This window comes from Ascaphus truei, chromosome 4, assembly GCF_040206685.1.
Source record: "Ascaphus truei isolate aAscTru1 chromosome 4, aAscTru1.hap1, whole genome shotgun sequence".
NCBI lineage: Eukaryota > Metazoa > Chordata > Amphibia > Anura > Ascaphidae > Ascaphus > Ascaphus truei.
This window is the reverse complement of record NC_134486.1, coordinates 225,140,009-225,155,084: the sequence shown is the minus strand read 5'-3', so window position 1 is coordinate 225,155,084 and position 15,076 is coordinate 225,140,009. Positions and strand designations below refer to the sequence as shown.

At 44.8% G+C, this 15,076-nt stretch overlaps 1 protein-coding gene across 8 annotated transcripts in view; it reads left to right on the top strand.

Annotated features, from left to right (window-relative positions):
• Positions 1-14,777, top strand: part of IPCEF1 (interaction protein for cytohesin exchange factors 1) — a 246,559-nt gene extending 231,782 nt beyond the window's left edge. For 7 of the 8 annotated variants that reach the window (XM_075596933.1, XM_075596936.1, XM_075596935.1 and 4 more), the window contains 2 exons: positions 674-864; positions 13,556-14,777. In XM_075596933.1, the coding sequence (XP_075453048.1) occupies positions 674-864; positions 13,556-13,759 (395 nt within the window). In that variant the 3' untranslated portion in view covers positions 13,760-14,777. Of the gene's footprint in view, positions 1-673; positions 865-2,437; positions 2,520-13,555 lie in introns of all 8 variants that reach the window. The other variant, XR_012801047.1, reaches the window with a different exon arrangement.
• Positions 14,778-15,076: the final 299 nt, after the last annotated feature.

Below are 15,076 nucleotides of genomic sequence, written 5' to 3'. Positions count from 1 at the left end.
GAACTGTTGTGCCTGACAATAAAATACCTGTGAGTTGCAAAAGATCCTGGCGCCCTATTTCTTGTCCTGTTCTTCCAACCACCAACTATCCTCCATTACAGCCAAGGCCTGAACCCACCAGAGACAACCCTGAGATCACAGGTAACTGACCAAGGAGCTGACACTCTAATCCCATCGGGAGCGGAGCAGGACTTTGTTCACACATGTACACCCTACCCCCTGCTGCCGGGAGGGGGGGGGGGAGGTAGGGGTGTTACATAATTATTTACAAACTGTGAGTGTTGTTTACGTTTATATATGAGAACTTTATACTATCAGGGGAGCCTGCAGATCCATATAGGTCATCCTTGATTGTAGCGGATTAATCTACAACTCATGTCGGGGGATAGAGGAGGGTAGAGACAACCGTAGCGCCAGGATGGATCACAGCATTACCTGCCAATGTTGAACAGATTCAAATTTTGTGACCTAATACCCTTTGTTCAACATTGGCAGGTAGTGCTCTGATCCATCCTGGTTCTACACTTTTTTATGGTCATAAAAGGCAATGACATTACGATGGAGTCACTACTACTCTCTTTCTTCAAAGAATTATGATCGAGAGAGGTTTTACAACGTCATACTGATAAATGTCCATGCTTAAGCAGCTTTTCATTTATTTTTTTATTTTCAGAGCATGGAAAGAACTCAGATGATGAAATGGAGAGGCTTTATAAATCTTTAGAGCAAGCAAGTTTGTCTCCCATTGGAGATCGACGACCCTCATCTAGGAACGAACTAAGAAAATCATTCATCAAACGTTGCAAAAACCCATCCATAAATGATAAACTGCACAAGATCAGAACATTAAATAGCACATTAAAGGTAAGTGTCAAATTACTATTTTGCTTAGTAAGTGATTGCTTTGTCTTTGGTTAAAATACTGTAGCTAATATTGTCATATACCGTACCTACACTAAAAGCCTCTTTAAAAAAATCTCTCAAATTGTATTGGGGAGGGAGGGACAACAGAATAAAAAAGCCAGGGAAATAAAGATAGTCCAAGTACATAAACGCCTACAAATTACAATGCAGAATTTTACAACGTGAAAATTGTACCAAGTTATTCTTTAGCGTAACCCTACTGTATAAACCACTTGTTCAATTGTTACTTATTTAAGAAGACACTTTACTATGCATGTTATGGCTTGGATAAGGCTTTTAATCTTAAGCATCTGGTATCTCTGCTATTTATGCCCATATCGGTTAATTTTTTATTTGGATATAGGATGCTTTTATAATGTTTTGGTTTGTTAGATTCTTACGATCAGTTTGCAACTGGGGCTGGTCTACCCGTGTCTCAGCAGAAATCAAACCATGGCTGCCAAGTTTTCCTGTCTTTATAGTAAAAAGGAGTTCTCAGTGTGCGCAGTCCCTTTTTAAATCTTCTCTCCAAATCCAAGCCTTTCCTCCTGCTACTCCCAGTCTCCGTGATCAGCGGGGCAATAACATAAACATACAAACAAAAAAGGGGCGCAAGAAAGAAAAAACAATGATTTAATTTAATGACAAAATCATATATTATATATTAAACTATAAAAACATATAAACTTCCACATAATAGAGAAAGATCACAATGGATCTACAGGTCAGAGCCCCTACTCCGGACAGGGTATAAATACCCACCACTAAACAATGCCTCAGATGGTTTTAAAGCGAAAAAAAGGGGTCCCAGCAGCCAAGATGAAAAAATAGCTACCAATGTTAGTGAGTAAATTGGCGTCCTCGTGGAGTTGCTCCGCTAACAGCTTCCGGGTTCCGTCGTCACGTGTCTCCCATCGCTTCTCTGACCTCAGCGCGTTTCGTGTCGACTGGACACTTCTTCAGGGGGTTCTTTTTCTAATATGTGGAAGTTTTATATGTTTTTATGGTTTAATATATAATATATGATTTTGTGATTAAATTAAATCCTTGTATTTTCTTTCTTGCTCCCCTTTTTTGTTTGTCTGTATTTATAGTAGTTGTCATTGACCAGGGCCAATCAAGGCTAATCATCTTGCATGCAAACCATATTTTCTCTCTAAATGCTCTTTTAGAAGCTTTTTCCACCCTAGTTTTTCTTGTCTGCAAATATTCAATGTAGTACCTAAACTATTTTCATATTATCTCTGTGGCCATCTCGGATATTACATAGTTACATAGTAGATACGGTTGAAAAAAGACATACGTCCATCTACTGTAGTTCAACCTAGGCTAAATTTAGACGATAGATACTTTATCCTATATTTGTACTTACAGTATATTTATCTAGAGGGAGGCACCCCCCCACCCCCCTCAGTGAAATATTATCTAATGATATCTCATAAGGGGAAAAAAATATTTATTTCCTGACTCCAAATATTTGCAATCACATTACTCCCTGGATCAGTTATATGACAGTTTGTTGTTTTTGTTGAAGTGACCCCCTGGAATCGAGTGGTGAGTATGGACCGGTGAGCACTTCAAGGCCCGGATTCAGCTGAGCTGAGGAAGTTAGCTAGGTACCTTATTTTATGTAAGAATTATATCTAGAAGTTTATTCATAGAGCAGAATGGGCACTTCATGTACTGATAAGATGACCTAACGTGAGCTTTATTGAAATCTATGACCATTGAGAGGACTATCCCTCCTGCAAGACATAACTCACTAAACCAACCAATATACAGTGAAAATATATAGCACAAATTGTAGTACTAAAAGTCAAGAGTCTCTTCTACCTCCTCGAGGCTCAACCAACACCTAACTGGTAAGATCAACACTTGTCTTCTATATCTACAGTTGTATTACACTTGCCTGGCTGTCTGATGCTGTTGTGGAACACCACGATTGCCTACCAGCCTGGCTAAAGCTAATCCCATACATAAAAAAGTTTGACATTTTGATTAATTGCAATGAATATTACAATCAAATATCTCAGCCATTTCAAACATCTGTCATCCAATATCTTTGACATGCTCCCTGCGATCAACTATATTTACCAACTATCTCCCCGGTGTGTTTTACCTACCCAACGTCTGAGAAGATTAATGTCATCCTCAAACCAGAATATGTGCAGTGTGACGGTGAAAAATTGGCGCTAACTCTATTAGTGACCACTTAAAAAAAGGTGATAATAAAATGTATATAATAATAGTGCAAATGTGTGAGTAATCAAAACGTGACAAAAATATTGAATTAAAACCCCCTGCTCAAACCCACCTGGCAGGGACTGTTTCCACTGGTCCCCAAATCGTATAAATGTATTCGCAATCCAGGGGGAGCATATAAGGGAAATAAAACAATCTAAGTGCAGACAGTATAATAAAGTGAATAAAGTCTGTTGAATCCTTGGCTCCTATGTGCAGCCTATTCACAGGATTTCAATAATAAACGGGCAACAAAGCAGTTTTGGATAACAGGAAGAACTTCAGGCTCAGGAATGATGTTATTCTCCAATCACAGCGAGATGATGGTGCATGTAAAAAGAAATATATCCATAGTGCAGACCAATAGTAAAACGTAACTTTATAGGGGTACTAAAAAATGCAATGTAAGTTTGACAAATGACATACCTCGCAAATCATTAACAGTCTCTCACCAACTATCCTCTCCTCTGCCCCACCCTATCCCTCATCCACCCCATAGCATGGTCACATGTCCCTCCTTGCTATTTATCCTCCTTACACTCCCTCCCACCTGCTCCCTTTCCCCCGCAAGACTTTGCCCATACCTCCCTCCAATGCCAATGCCACCATCCTCCTCAATCCCTGTCCTCGCTACCCCAATTCCTCAGCATAAGCCAACCTCCACTCAATATGCAAACACCAGTAACCTCATATACTCCTTTCGTGTCAACTCCTCTCACCTCTCCCATCACCCCCCACTCCCACCCCAAACTCCATCTACATCACATTCTTCCTCTGGAATGCCAGATCCATCTGCAATAAGACCACCTTCACCCTCGATCACATTCTACAAAACAATCTTTCAAAAACACTGCTACTCCTGCTGCCCTCACATCTAAACAATCATACTTCACCCAAACCCCATCTCACACAGGCACTGGAGGAGGAGTCGGCCTCCTTGTTGCCTCATCCTGGACACCTTTCCCTAACCCCCCATCCTTCCCCTTCCTCCCTTTTTCATTCTTTGAATTCCATACCTGCTCTTTCCCCTACCCATCACAATAATTATAATTTATCATTCCCCTGGCTCACCTACACTATTTTTCAATGAGTTTAACTGCTTCCTCTCTTCACTCTCACCCTCTCTCCTAGTCACCTCGACAACCCCACCTCTGTCCCTAAACCCCTCATCTCCTCTTTTGGACTCACTGAATCTCCCCCACCCATATACACTGAGTAACCCTCGACCTTATCCTCATGTCAACATGCCATACCGAGTTTCCCTACACACTCCTTGTCCCACCTGCCAATGCTCTTCTCCTTTCCACCATTCTTTGCATCACCCTTCCTACTCCTCCTCCCCCCACCCAATCCAATCCCATCTTTCGCAGAAACCTCAAATCCATTGATCCATCCTCCCTTACCTCCGCCATCTCTTCACTCCTCCCCCACACATACTTTTCCTCTCTACCACTGAACTCTGCCCTATCTACCCTCAACTCTGCATTATCCTCCTCCTTCAATTCAATCGCACCACTCCACACTGTGCATCCCACCACAAAGCCACTTAAACCCTGGCTCACCTGCCAACTCAAAACCCCATCCTCACTTGCCACCTTTCAATCCCTCCTTCACCAATACACCTCCACTCTGAAATCACAAAAACAAATATACTACAACACCCTTATCAAATCACTATTACCTCATCCAAGACAACTGTTATCCACCCTAAACAATATGCTATGACCCGCCCTCTTTCGCCTAAACTACCCTTGCTCTCTCAGCCATGGACCTTGCCTCCTACTTCTCACAAAAAATTAACAAAATCCGTGCTTCCTTCCCCACTTCCTGCCTCACCTCCCCTCCATCCTCCACCCCTACTCACTTCCCCTCCTTTTGCCCAACCTCTGACGATGATCTCCTCTCAATAATCAAATACTCTCATCTCACCACGTCCATATGACCCCCATCCCACACTCCATACTCCTCTCCATATCCAGCGGACAATACCCAGACTCAAAACTGCTGTAATTGTCCCTCTCCTCTTGACCCTGCCCCGCCCCTCCAACTTTTGCCCTATCTCACTCCTTCCATACATCTCCAAACTCTTGGAGTGCATCGTTCACAATCAACTCTCCACCTTCATCCACACCCATTCTCTCCTTCCCATTGTCCAGTTCAGCTTCCATCCCTCACATTCTTCTGAAAATGCCCTCCTCACCATCCACAACTTTCTCTCCCAAGCTTGCAACTCCAAACTCTCCTCCATCCTCATCAACCTTTCTTCATCCTTTGTGTGAGGATTCGCCATCCTGGCGGTCGCAGACTGTCTCCCCACCCCAACAAGCCTTCCGTGACGGACACTCAGGATGCGCGGTCTTGTGGTCCCTGTACCAGCATGCGGACCTTGGGAGGCCTGATCCCCCATCCGCGGATTTGGACCCCGCCTCCCGCTCTGACGCACGATGGGTGTGTTCGGACAGCCTCCCTGATGACGCGTGGTACAAATCCCGCCTCTGCTCTGGTGATGGACAGGACCAGCGTGGGAGTGACGCGTGCTCTCGGCTCTGCACCCTGACCTCCGTGACACGCGCGGGTCGATGCGCAATTGATCCCTTCCCCTCTTGTCCTTAGGTCACTCAGAATCGGCGTGGGAGTGATGCACGATCCAGGCTCCGCCCCCGGACCTTCGTGACGTGTGCAGGACGACGTGTGAGCAGTTCCGCCCCCATCCCCGATTATGCTGCATCATAGGGCACACCTGTGTACACCAGCAGCCTATCGGTGCTTACTTCCTGGTTCCGCCCTTGCTGGCTATTGGAGGCTCCACCTTTATATACCTTCAGTCTGCTTTCATTCCTTGCTGAGCATAGTCTAGTGTGACGCCGTGCCTTGCTGCATTCTAGCTCCAGACCTTGCCTTGCCTTGCTGATTAACCTCTTGTTGCTTGACCCTGCTTGTCTCTTGGATTCCGCACCTCTCCTATCCTGAACCAGGCTACGTATCCCGACAATCCGCTACTCTCCAATCCTGAACTCGGCTACACACTCTGACGATCCACAACTCTCCACTCCTGAACCTGGCAAGTACTTTGACTATTCTCCAATCTATTATCCTAACCTGGCTTGAATGACTACTCTACATCTTAGGCACGCCCGCGTGGCTGTGGGTCGGCGTTAACCAATTCCCTACCTCAGCACCGCGGTCGCGCTTCGTTTGTGGTGAGCTACGCATTACACTTTGACACCATCGATCACCTCACTTTCATCTCCACCCTCATCAACCTTGGCTTCACTGACACAGCCCCTCTCATGGCTCCTATCTCTCCCATAGAACCTACTCTGTTATCTTCAATAATTCATCCTCTCTGACCAGCAGCCTCAGAGTGGGTGTGCCCCAAAGCTTCGTCCTTGATTCTCTCCTGTTTTCCCTCTACACTGCCACCTCTTTGACCTCATCTCCTACCAAGGATTCAACGTCCATTTTTTTAAATCTATTTCTTTCCCACTATTCTCATCTGATATTTTCACCCATATCTCCGCCTGCCTTTCTGCCATTTCCACCTGGATGCCTCCCACTTCCTACAAATTAACCCAGCCAAGACTAAAGTCCTCTACTTTCCTTCTTGCTCCTCCCTTCCATCCTCACCAATCCCCACTATCTCCTTTCCCTCACTCACCATTTCCCCCTCCTCTTTGGCTCACAGCCGTGGAATCACCTTTGACTCTTCCCTCATCTTCCCCAACACATCACCTCCATCACTACCACCTGTCACTACCACCAATACAACATAAGAAAAATGTGTAAACTGATTTCACTCTCTTTGGCCAAACTTCTCATCTACTTGATCTTCACCCATCTCGATCACTGTGATTCCCTTCTCCTCGAATTCCCCCTCTACTCCTCCATGCCCTTCCACCAAATCCAAAATGCTGCAGCCTGTATACTTCTCAATCTCCCCACCTCTCTGCCCATGCCACCACTGTTCTTTCCCAATTCCACTGGTGACCCATCCAACAATGTTCCCTCTTCAAATTTCTCACCCTGGTCTTACAAATCTCTTCATGGTCTCTTCCCCCCCCCATATCTTTCAGCACTCATCACTCGCTACACCCTTTCTCATCCTCTTCACTCCCTGACTGCCACAACCCTCACTCCACCTTCCAGCCCCCTGTGCCTCCTCTTGATTCTAACCATTTGCCTTCCTTGCCCCCATCCACTGGAACTAGCTCTCTCACCACATCCAATCTGCCCCTCTTCCTAACTATCTTCAGAAAACAACTCAAAACTAATCTCTTTTCTATCATATTCTATGATCCCCCTTTAACCTCCTATCCTATCCCCTTCCTCACCCCACCCTCCACAACGCCCATGATCTCTCCTACCTTCACTCCTTCCAAAACCTCCGTAAAGTCTCTCAAAAACCTTCCAAAGTCACCCACCTCACAAATTGCCTCCACTTTTCCCACTGTCGGACCCATCACCATGCCACGAGCAAGACTTAATCTAGAGATCTGACCACAACCCCTACCCACCAATCAAGCAAGCTCTCAATGCACCTAACCTATAGCCCAACCATAATGTTCCCACCCCTACCTACCACAATGTCCCCTTAACAATTACTCTATAATCAAATCTATTTGCAGCCATATCTTTGTTTTACTAACTAATGAACAGCGCCCTGGATAAGAGCACTATATAAATGTTATAAATAAATCTTTCTCCCACCCCCCACCTCTCTCTTCCACCCTCCCACCCTCCACTTCTCTCTCTCCCACATCCCCACCTCTCTCTCACACCCCACCTCTTTCTCCCACACTGAATAACAGCTGCTAACCAATAAACACCAAGCCCTTTCTCCTAATACACATAATAAACCCCCAAATACAACACACCCACACTTACCTTGGGGAGAGCACTCCGGTGCCGCACCGATCCCACGGGCAGATGCAGAAATTGGTCCTCACTTCCGGGCTGGCCTAACTTTTAGCATGTGTGTGACGGTGAAAAAATAGGCGCTAACTCTATTAGTGACCACTTAAAATAAAGTGATAATAAAATGTATATAATAATAGTGCAAATGCGTGAGTAATCAAAACGTGACAAAAATATTGAATTAAAACCCCCTGCTCAAACCCATCTGGCAGGGACTGTTTCCACTGGTCCCCAAATCGTATAAATGTATTCGCAATCCAGCGGGAGCATATAAGGGAAATAAAACAAAACAATCTAAGTGCAGACAGTATAATAAAGTGAATAAAGTCTGTTGAATTCTTGGCTCCTATGTGCAGCCTACTCACAGGATTTCAGTAATAAACGGGCAACAAAGAGCAGTTTTGGATAACAGGAAGAACTTCAGACTCAGGAATGATGTTATTCTCCAATCACAGCGAGATGATGGTGCATGTAAAAAGAAATATATCCATAGTGCAGACCAATAGTAAAACGTAACTTTATAGGGGTACTAAAAAATGCAATGTAAGTTTGACAAATGACATACCTCACAAATCATTAACAGTCTCTCAACAACTATCCTTTCCTCCGCCCCACCCTATCCCTCATCCACCCCATAGCATGGTCACCTGTCCCTCCTTGCTATTTATCCTCCTTACACTCCCTCCCACCTGCTCCCTTTCTCCCACAAGACTTTGCCCATACCTCCCTCCAATGCCAATGCCAACATCCTCCTCAATCCCTGTCCTCGCTACCCCAATTCCTCAGCATAAGCCAACCTCCACTCAACATGCAAACACCAGTAACCTCATATACTCCTTTAGTGTCAACTCCTCTCACCTCTCCCATCACCCCCCACTCCCACCCCAAACTCCATCTACATCACATTCTTCCTCTGGAATGCCAGATCCATCTGCAATAAGACCACCTTCACCCTCGATCACTTCCTACAAAACAATCTTTCAAAAACACTGCTACTCCTGCTGCCCTCACATCTAAACAATCATACTTCACCCAAACCCCATCTCACACAGGCACTGGAGGAGGAGTCGGCCTCCTTGTTGCCTCATCCTGGACACCTTTCCCTAACCCCCCATCCTTCCCCTTCCTCCCTTTTTCATTCTTTGAATTCCATACCTGCTCTTTCCCCTACCCATCACAATAATCCTAATTTATCATTCCCCTGGCTCACCTACACTATTTTTCAATGAGTTTGACTGCTTCCTCTCTTCACTCTCACCCTCTCTCCTAGTCACCTCGACAACCCCACCTCTGTCTCCAAGCCCCTCATCTCCTCTTTTGGACTCACTGAATCTCCCCAACCCACATACACTGAGTAACCCTCGACCTTATCCTCATGTCAACATGCCATACCGAGTTTCCCTACACACTCCTTGTCCCACCTGCCAATACTCTTCTCCTTTCCACCATCCTTTGCATCACCCTTCCTACTCCTCCTCCCCCCACCCAATCCAATCCCATCTTTCGCAGAAACCTCAAGTCCATTGATCCATCCTCCCTTACCTCCTCCACCTCTTCACTCCTCCCCCACACATACTTTTCCTCTCTACCACTGAACTCTGCCCTATCTACCCTCAACTCTGCATTATCCTCCTCCTTCAATTCAATCGCACCACTCCACACTGTGAATCCCACCACAAAGCCACTTAAACCCTGGCTCACCTGCCAACTCAAAACCCCATCCTCACTTGCCACCTTTCAATCCCTCCTTCACCAATACACCTCCACTCTGAAATCACAAAAACAAATATACTACAACACCCTTATCAAATCACTATTACCTCATCCAAGACAACTGTTATCCACCCTAAACAATATGCTATGACCCGCCCTCTCTCGCCTAAACTACCCTTGCTCTCTCAGCCATGGACCTTGCCTCCTACTTCTCACAAAAAATTAACAAAATCCGTGCTTCCTTCCCCACTTCCTGCCTCACCTCCCCTCCATCCTCCACCCCTACTCACTTCCCCTCCTTTTGCCCAACCTCTGACGATGATCTCCTCTCAATAATCAAATACTCTCATCTCACCACATCCATATGACCCCCATTCCACACTCCATACTCCTCCCACTCCTCTCCATATCCAGCGGACAATACCCAGACTCAAAACTGCTGTAATTGTCCCTCTCCTCTTGACCCTGCCCCGCCCCTCCAACTTTTGCCCTATCTCACTCCTTCCATACATCTCCAAACTCTTGGAGTGCATCGTTCACAATCAACTCTCCACCTTCATCCACACCCATTCTCTCCTTCCCATTGTCCAGTTCAGCTTCCATCCCTCACATTCTTCTGAAAATGCCCTCCTCACCATCCACAACTTTCTCTCACAAGCTTGCAACTCCAAACTCTCCTCCATCCTCATCAACCTTTCTTCAGCCTTTGTGTGAGGATTCGCCATCCTGGCGGTCGCAGACTGTCTCCCCACCCCAACAAGCCTTCCGTGACGGACACTCAGGATGCGCGGTTTTGTGGTCCCTGTACCCGCGTGCGGACCTTGGGAGGCCTGATCCCCCATCCGCAAATTCGGACCCCGCCTCCCGCTCTGACGCATGATGGGTGTGTTCGGACAGCCTCCCTGCTGACACGTGGTACAAGTCCCGCCTCCGCTCTGGTGATGGACAGGACCAGCGTGGGAGTGACGCGTGCTCTCGGCTCTGCACCCTGACCTCTGTGACACGCGCTGAGCATAGTCTATTGTGACGCCGTGCCTTGCTGCATTCTAGCTCCAGACCTTGCCTTGCCTTGCTGATTAACCTCTTGTTGCTTGACCCTGCTTGTCTCTTGGATTCCGCACCTCTCCTATCCTGAACCTTGCTACGTATCCCGACAATCCGCTACTCTCCAATCCTGAACTCGGCTACGCACTCTGACGATCCACAACTCTCCACTCCTGAACCTGGCAAGTACTTTGACTATTCTCCAATCTGTTATCCTGACCTGGCTTGAACGACTACTCTACATCCTAGGCAGGCCCGCGTGGCTGTGGGTCGGCGTTAACCAATTCCCTGATAAAAGAAATAGAAATTAACCCTAACTCTAGTGCTTAACCTATAATGTGTAATTACACTAATTACACGTGCAACAAATAAGGTGCAATGTTTAAATAAATAAATAAAAATTGTGAAAACCAGTTGTGATAACAAAAGGCCGGAGCTGCCAAAGGCTTCCCACAATGAAAATTACCTCCAACCTGCATACAGTAATACGATGAATGAAAAAGGATACCTGGCGCTTAAAATTACACTATGTCCATACGAAACACAATCTCTTGAAAAAAAACCCCAGAGTCCAAATCATGGAGTTGATGTCTGTAGATTTTCTTCACTGCTGCAACACCCCAATCTACCTGGAAATGATAAAGAGGCACACCATTGCACAGTACTCCTGATACTTAATGGCTTCCCTTTACATATAACAGTTCCCAATGTAGACTGCGTCTACTTACAGGAATGCCTCTTTCTGGATACAGTGGAGACAATCTGTGCTTTAATCCCTTCAAAGTCCACTTGTGCCATGAATCCCCCGGGTACTTCCTCTATCCCTTGAAGCTCCGTGATTCAAGGACCACCCAAGTCACACGGACCCCCAGAGAAAGAAAGTGGACAATTGCAAAGGATGGCACAAAATGTAATAAAAAACGGCTTCAACAAGCCTAAAAAGCACGGCTAAAGCAAGCCTAAAAATCACTTACATGTACTCACATGAATACATGCGGTTAAAAACGTCACGAGATTGCCGTCCGCAGCTTGTGATGTTAATCCCTTGACTGCTCTGGTTGAGGTCCGCACTCTCACTGCTAGTCCTCAGCTGGTCTGATGCGCCTGCGTCTCTCTCTCGTTTGGCTGCGTTCCAGTATACTGCCAACAAGTCTGACACACTGTGCACCTCTGCAGTCTCTGGGAGTTTCCTGCCGACAGCAACCCCAAGCTCCTCCCACCCTAACGCGTTTCGTGACGTAGGGACGTCACTTTCTCAAAGGCTTTGAGAAAGTGACGTCCCTACCTTCCAAATATGCTCCTTCAAATCTTGATTCTTTTACTGATTTTATTCACATGCTACACATTCATTGACACATGTTGGCCAAGCTTGATATTGTTTTTTGACTTCTAACTTTATTTTATATTCTTTGATCTTTGTAGATACCTAAGTGGAAAGGTTCAACATGTGCTGACAGTGCTGCTGACAGATTTCCCAGGGCCCAGGACTAGAGTTTTGCCTGGGCCTTCCCCCCCCCCCTCCCCTGTCCGCGGTCTTGTGAGCCCCACGTTTCATACCCCCTCTTCTACTCCTCCCCTCTTCCCATGCCTTTCTCTCCCTCATCTCACTCTTACTCCCTCTCTACCTCACTCCCTCTTGCACACCCTCTCACTCTGCCCCCCCCATTGCTATCACTCAATTACCACCCTCTCACTCAATCCTGCTCCCTCCAGTCCCCCTCCTTCACCCCCCCCCTGGCCCCACACACACACACATTCCCCTCCCCCATAAAAATTACCCCTCCACAATCCCCCCACAAAATGCATACACACTACCCTCCCCCAAATACATACATTACCATTCCCCCAAATACATACTTAAAACACTACCCCCCAAATACATGCTTACACTACATTCCCAAATTCATACACTTACCTTGGGGATTGTCTCAGGCTGCCGAGCCCCAGCTTTTTTCCAGGTGCTGTAGGCCTCCTTCACTCTCCCACACTGGGCCTCTCTCTCATGTCGTAGCTGTGTGGGCACCGGCCGGCACTGGAAGTTGGGCCTGGCCGGTGATCGCCTCTGTTTCCTGCTGGGCCCCAGCTCTCCCATGCTGATGTGGGCCGCTCTCGCTCTCCCACACTGGGCCTCTCTCTCACACTGGTGTAACCAGAGTCCCGGGCCCGGCAGCAACCAGAGGTCTGGCAGTCGGACACAGAAGTTGGGCCCAACCTCAGGCCAGGCCCAACTTCCAGTGCTGACCTGGCCCCCTACAGCCACTTTTCCTGGCTCTCTCTTGTCCTTAGCCCTGTGTACGGAATCAAACAATTTGTCGTTATCATAAGTCTATCACTGGAACTATAGTTTATTCCAAGACACCATTTTTTAAATGTCTTTGAACACACAGACAACAACCACCTATGGCAATGTAAATGTTAATATAGAAGGTAGATAGCACTGTAAACCACTGTGCCCAACATCATACCTGTACTCTTGTTAATGTTCTGAGCACATTGTGATCGCCGCTGTTCATGGGTTATGTCATGATTAAAAAATGGAAGCGAGAACTTAATTTTCCGCTCCTGATGGAAGGGGGTGGATAGAATCATGTGATCACTGTGAGCTTTTCAGCCCTCAAAGGTGTAAAACTGTGACTAAAAATGTGATTGATGAGCTGGTTTTACAAGTTTGATCAGAACGAAAAGGTAAATGTTAGAATAATTGTGCATAACCTTTCTTTTTTAATGTTTTCTTATCAAGTGTAAAGAACACGACTTGGCTATGATCAACCAATTACTCGAAGACTGCGAACCGACTGCACAGAAATACAGAGAATGGAAGGACATCAACACTATGTTGTTTCAGGACATCTATTCACAACCACCATTTCATGGCTGTACTGCAGCTTCCACAGAAGTATCTGGCACATCTCAGCCATCTTCTTCTATTGAAAGTGACTCCTAAGAATGAGGTTTCTGGAGTGGAATCACAATTTGTTTTACTGAAAGGGCCATAATCTTATGTTGAATTAAATTATGTTCTATAGACAGTATCTAAATGATTATGCTTTCTTTACATTTGTGGTGGCGCTTAACTTTTTACCTTGTACTTTTCTCTCTGTATGGGACACTTCACTTTGGTAAAGCCAAATAAGATATATTTTACTATAAAACTTAAAATCTTAACTACCAAACCAAGTATCTTCGCGTTGCTAATAGCCATTAATGGACATGACCTTGTTGAATATGTACAATCTCCTTTTAAAACAATGACTATTTGCAGTCACAGTATCCACTAGTAACAAGTTCCGCAAGCTGATTGTAGGCTGTGGGATAAAGACTTTCCTATTTTTTAACTAGATTTTCTCCCTGGTATGGCACAGCCCTAGTGTATTGTAAATATTATTTAAATTAGTGAGTAACAGTTGTCTATTAACTTTACTATGCCATTTATGGTTATCATACCTCACTCCTAAAGGTCACTAATTATTTTAATCTTTCTCCATGTTTCGGTGTTCATACAGTAAATACTTTGTTCTCCATGCACTATTGGGATACATTGAACCTCAAAAAACTATAAACTGTACAATACTGGTTGTATATTATACATTGTCATGCCTTATTATCAAGTTAGCAACATACTGTATGCTTTAGTTGCATTAAGGGAAATATCTGAAATATCACCCAAAACATCCTTTCTACTATATTGGTAGTTGAGAATATCTTAAACAATATATGACAGCTGGGCCAGAAAACTTAACACAGATAGAATTAACAAATACCATGAGAAGTACAATAAAAAGTCCTCATAGATAAGTGAATAACTAACAATTCAGCAATAACAATTCTGTTTCAAAGCTGTAGTTTCAGAAACTACAAGGAGATGTTAGTATAAAAAGCCTGTGTGTGTTTGTATAAATTATAGCATTATATGCCTTTTTAAATATCCTTAATTATGGGAAATAAAAATGAATTCAGCTCAAGTGAATGTTACTTTTATTGTGAAATTGTGTAATATTTCTTATTTACAATGTAAATATATATATGTGTGTGTATATATATATATATATATATATATATATATATATATATATATATATATATATATATATATATATATATATATATATATATATATATATATATATATAGGTATCAGTACCGTGTTAGCCGAGCTTCAATAATCAAAAAATAAATAGATGATACCGTTCTGTGGCTAACGAAATGCTTTTATTTGTGCGAGCTTTCGAGATACACTGATCTCTTCTTCCGGCAATGTTAC